We start from the raw sequence: 5701 nt of genomic DNA, 5'->3' as shown, positions 1-5701 counted from the left end.
TGTACGTACTGCTATACTTTTGTCCTACTGTCCTGCTGTACTGTATGTACTGCTGTCCTAATGTCCCGCTGTACTGTATGTACTGCTGTCCTGTACGTACTGCTATCCTAATGTCCTGCTGTACTGTATGCATCTACTGCTGTCCTTTATATGTACGGCCTACTGTGCTGCATTATGCATAGATATGAATGGGCATTGCCCTACTCGTAGACCCTACCCATAATGATGCAATTTAGCATTACATCATTTGGATACCTGGTGCATGAGCAATAAGCCAAACATCTGCATGTTTCAGCTATAGTCAAGATTCTCCTTTGGATTTGCAAGCAATAACTCCTTACTGCTATGAACCAGAGGCAAGTGATTCATTAAGTAGCAACAGTGATGAAGAACATGGAGATGAGACTAGACTAGCCAGTCTACACTGGTAAAGATCGCTGTGCATGTGGTATAGGTTTGTATACTTTTTGTCCTTTCAGGTGTCATTGTGCCAAATGTCAAATCATGCCAGCATCATTTGAATGTGTTTGCTGCTCTGAAAGGCCACAAATTGAAGAAAAAATTAAGTTACTTGAAGACACAGTTCAAAGCGTAACTGACCATCCAGGTTTTGAAGCTGTTTGCTTGAATGTCTGGGTTTTACAAGCAGCATATTTTCAGTATGGGCAAGATTATGTTACTACTATGATACCAGCAGCTATTAAAATGTAAGTAATCTGATTTATACATGCTAAAATTTTGTGTGTATAAATTTAGGCGTTATCGATATGTGGCATATTGTCAGTTTGTTCGATGGATAATGGGTTGGCTAGGGAAAGATATTAGAATCACTTTGCCGTCTTGTGTGGTAATAAAGATTAGAGAAGAATTCCCTTCATCTACTTACAAAGGGTTTGAATATCCTGACTTATAATTTTTTTTCATTACTAATTAAATCTTCTCTTGTGCTTATTAATGGCATCATATTTTTCTTGTCTGTAATAATTGGCACAAAGAGGAGGCATTTTTGCTGTGCTTGTTACTCTATCTCTTTCTATGTGGCTCATAGCCAATGTAACAAGCTCTTTGATATAATCTGTAAAGAAAATTATGTTAAGATGTTTCATTAACTAGTACAGCACTGACCATGAGTAGGATTTTCCATTATCTATTGAATAATGTATCCACTCTTTTTGTACTTTGGATAGGATATTGAAAATCTCTCTTCACTAGTTTTAGTTTCACTTTGCTGTCTGCTGCAGTTTTCATTATAATGAATAGCAGCAAGTTTTAGTCTTTAATAATAGCAATTAAAATAACATTAGTATTAGTTTCATTTACCTTGTTAGCATTCTATTATATGAAAAGGCTACTAGCTTTGGAGCAAAGTGCAATATAACACTATGAAATGCTTCAAGATTACTAGTCTGATAAATTGGTGACAGTTGTTTGACAGCATTGCAAAAGTTCTTGTCCATAATAATTTTTATTAGCTTTTGACTAGCCTTAGTGCCTATATAAGATGATCAGAATGCTTATACATGATTGTACATGTACTCGACTCACATCTCTTGAGCTATTTCTTTTTTTAGATCGTGAAATGTGACCATGTTGGCATTTCTTGAAATGTTTACTGCTATGTTTATGCTGGTTATGTAAATGATTATCTAGTGATAGCCATTTAGCTACTATTACTTCACCATCACCACTGGGCGTAGATCCTGCTGACCAATATAAATGATTAATCATGCTGCGTAGCCATTCCCCTACAATACTGCAGTCCTTTTTTGGCTAGTTTCTCAACTTTCTTAAAGCTACATGCATATAATAATATTAAATGCATGATGATTATAACTTACATTTAGCTATATGCCATACATCAAATGTTTTATTTGTGGATGTTTTTTCCGCATAAATTTGCTAATCCTACTGTGTCTGTCAGTCACCAACGTTCTAATATCAAGTCCCTTACCTTGAATAAAATTCAATGATCTAATAAGTCCTTTTTCCATACTAACACTACTAGTGACTTCACTACTCTGTAATAATTAAATTGTAAATTATATAAGATCTTATAACATAATTATACCTGAACTAAGGCAATATCAACAATTTGGTTGGAATTTAAACCCATTGTTGTATAGCTACCGTACTTAGCAGAGAACCCAGGGCTGTCAGCCCGTCCATCGCCACCTATAATTAATGGTGAACACTTCTTTTTTGCTTCAAAATATTTAGACTGTTTCCTCTCCCACAATGTGGATACAGCTGGTAGTAGAAAGAGCTTTTGATGCTTAAAAAACGTTGTTGAAGAAATTGATTTACAGTTTAGATACTTCAAAAATTGAAACGTTTTAGATGGCAAGTTTCCACTAAACAGTAGCGATGAAGAGAGAAGTAGGTTTCCTAAAGGGACATTGTTAACTAATGGCTGATTTTTCCAATGATAAATGTAACCACATTAAGAACAGTATTGTTCAATTCTGAGATACGTGCCAATTATAAACTTCTTAACGGAAGATGTTGTAGCACAGCACATTCGACATATAGAAAAAAGCAACAACAGAGAGCTTTGAAACACAATGTACCTTAATTCATGGGGTTTCCTATACAGACAAGCAATTTATTTGAAGTTTTAATCTAAAACTTACATTTCACTTTCATTAGTTGCTACTGCTATTTCTGTACCTTCATTGTCATCATCATCAGAAATTGTATTGCTGCAGTTGTATAAATACTCAATTTAAGTTAACATACCTAAAGTCACTGTAACAGCTTTCATCATCAGACTCTATAGTAAAGGACCTAGCATAGCATTAGAGAAATATAGTTTTCACTATTAATAAAATAAATGTTACTTATATGTCATGATCATCATTATCTGATAATGATAGCTCATCTTCACTAGAGATGATATCATCTGGTAGGCATGTAATAAGGGTACATTGTATTCCTATCTCTCTATAGGGTACTGCTTCAGTTTGTGATTGAACTGACTTGCATGATACAGTTGCCTGAGAACCTAATACAAAGCAGTGTTAATGTAATTATAATTTTAATTTGTTACCTTTCATCTTTTTTAGCCTTTTCAAACTATCAGACCTTGTTTCAACTCTGCAACTTTCATTTGAATTTTCTGCAATGTATAATAAGGATAATGATTTCACTATTGCCATGTATACCAGAACCTATGGGATAAAGTTCAAGTGCTTCTGTGCAATGTAGACTTATTTCATCATCAACACCTTGGTGTTGATCATTAACCACCCTCTCTTGCTCCACCACTGCAGGACTTGTCAAAAGGCTTATTGTAATCTAAACAAGACATTTGAAATAATATTTTAGTTTCAAACATATAGTAGCACTCACCTTTTTTCTATTCCTTCTTTGGTATCTACATATTCCCTTTGATGGGGCCTGACTGCTGTTATCTGCAGACTCCATTGGCCTCTTAAATATGCTTGGAACAGCATCTGGTTTAAGCCTTGTGAGTTTTTTTAATTAAAACTCTTTGATAAAGTAGAATTAGCCTCAAAAGAATCTGGAGTGAAATGACAGCTGCACAGAAAACAGTACTGTGTTTAGACAGACCATGCATCTCTTGTCCTTTTTACTTGTGCAATCCACTTCTTCAAAACATCATCAATAGGGAATGAAAACAAACTAAATCCATCCTTGGTTGTGTTACCACAGCCAAAAGCAATGCATCTCTTGGGCATGATATCACAGTTGCAATGCAAGGTTGATCATCAGATGACATCACAAATATGACACGCCCATATTGTTGCTTAAACAGGAAGAATTTGGCTGCCACCAAAAAAGTTGAAGTGTAGCATGCAAAATCTCGCAAAGAAAATTTTTTTTGAAAGATGTAAGTGCATAAATGTTTGTTATTTCTTGTATAGATACTGTGGCTTGATTGTTAAAAATCGAGAAAAAAGCTTAGTTACCCTTTAAGTATTGCTCTGTGCCCTCTACTCTTTCTCATTTATGCTCACTCTGTTTTGATCTACCATTGAGCTCCTTGATGTCTCTTCAAAGCCATCCACTGTTACTGCTTAATATTTTTATTAAACTTAATTTTGGAACAAGATGGTTATTCGAAAATTAAAATTCATTGAAAATTTATTTTCCAATTTATTCTCTAATTGGAAATTTTCAAAATTACGGTAAAACTAGTTGTGCTAAACAATACTAGCCCATTTCATGGTTCCTACCCTAAACAAAAAAAAAAAAATTATTTTGGCTTAGTGCCCCATAATACACTGCACAAGTATGTTTGTAGTCAGAGTTAGCTCAAATGCTGTCAGATTCACTTTATAGCATAGATAACAAATGGTATTCATGTCATTAATGTGTACATGCAGTTTAGAGTCTCTACTAGCAAGCCTAATGTGACTAACTTATTCAATGGGTCTATGCTCTATGCACTGCTGTGTGTATAATCGAATGAAGCAATGGACTTGAGAGGTAGTCAAATTAATAGATGTCTAAATACTAATCGAAGAAATAAAACTAGTTCTAAGCAATACTAAACCATTTTCTGATCTCTATCTTGAATTAAAAAAATTAAACAATATTTTGACTTTGTACCCCATAATACACTGCACAAGTATGTATGTAGTCAGGATTAGCTCAAATGATATCACCTTCCCTTTGTAGGATAGAGAACCATAGTATTGATGTCAATAATGTGTACATGTCGTTTAGAGTCTCTACTAGCAAGCCTAAGGTGACAGGTTCAGGCAATGGGTCTATGCTCCATTCACTGCTGTGTGTATATTCGAATGAAGCAATGGACTTTGAAGGAAATCAACTTTTTAGATATCAAAATACTACTCTTAAGAATAAAACTAGTTGTTCTAAATAATACTATGCCATTTCATTGTCACTATCTTAAATTGAACAAGCGTATTAGTGTAAAAAAATTCCTAAGATTGTTTCCACCACCGTATGTTTATCGCTCACATGTATAAATCCTCACTTGTATCATTCCTAGCATCATAATTATTGACTATTATTTATGATGATATTAAGCATGCACATTTAGACCTACATATGTACTATCACAACACAAATATACATAAACAAACAATTATCATACATAATTATTAATCTTATCATCTCTCCGAAGAGTGAGATTATTATTGATCTTGTCATCACTCCGAAGAGCGTGATTTTATTGATCTTGTCATCACTCCGAAGAGCGTGATTATAATGATCTTGTCAACACTCCGAAGAGCATGATTATAATGATCTTGTCATCACTCCGAAGAGCGTGATTTTATTGCTCTTATCATCACTCCGAAAAGTGAGATTTTATTGATCATATTATCATTTAGAAGAGTGAGATTTTATTGATCTTATCATCACTCCGAAGAGTGAGATTTTTTTGATAAAGAGAGAGAAAAGGACATATACATGCATTGTACAATAACACACATGCATACATGACTATATATACACTAAACATAATACAAAGGAACACAATAAATGTACATACATACAAAGCTAAACACATTCATATACTTAACATTTATCAGACATCCAATGCATAATACATGTACAGTACATACTACAATACAAACACAATCATAATAAATCTATAGTAAATATACGTTCAAATAATGAATTTTATTTAAATTCTTCGAATATCTTATCCACTCTAAAGAGCTCGATTTTATTAATGGTATCTTCACTCCATACATAAAGCAAGAGTGAG

General features: G+C 33.8%; 1 protein-coding gene and 1 pseudogene across 1 annotated transcript; one reads left to right on the top strand and one right to left on the bottom strand.

The window, feature by feature from the left end:
• The first annotated feature begins 504 nt into the window (after positions 1-504).
• On the top strand, positions 505-913 carry LOC105314502 (uncharacterized). The gene is made up of 2 exons (XM_011408705.1): positions 505-707; positions 757-913. Exons 1-2 carry the CDS (start codon positions 505-507, stop codon positions 911-913), a joined length of 360 nt encoding a protein of 119 aa, XP_011407007.1.
• Positions 914-1147: 234 nt separating this feature from the next.
• LOC109586487 (uncharacterized) lies at positions 1148-2518 on the bottom strand (annotated as a pseudogene).
• Positions 2519-5701: the final 3183 nt, after the last annotated feature.

The sequence above is a fragment of the Amphimedon queenslandica genome, unplaced genomic scaffold (genome assembly GCF_000090795.2).
Source record: "Amphimedon queenslandica unplaced genomic scaffold, v1.1 AMPQUscaffold_12859, whole genome shotgun sequence".
NCBI classification, from domain to species: domain Eukaryota; kingdom Metazoa; phylum Porifera; class Demospongiae; order Haplosclerida; family Niphatidae; genus Amphimedon; species Amphimedon queenslandica.
Note: the sequence above shows the minus strand (reverse complement) of the source record. Positions and strands in the feature narration are given on the sequence as shown.

What these genes read in the sequence shown, in the direction of transcription:
- LOC105314502 (XM_011408705.1), top strand. Translation starts at nt 505, where the DNA reads ATGCCAGCATCATTTGAATGTGTTTGCTGCTCTGAAAGGCCACAAATT. An exon ending in ATACCAGCAGCTATTAAAAT is followed by an intron (nt 708 to 756) that starts GTAAGTAATCTG and finishes GTATAAATTTAG; the next exon opens with GCGTTATCGATATGTGGCAT.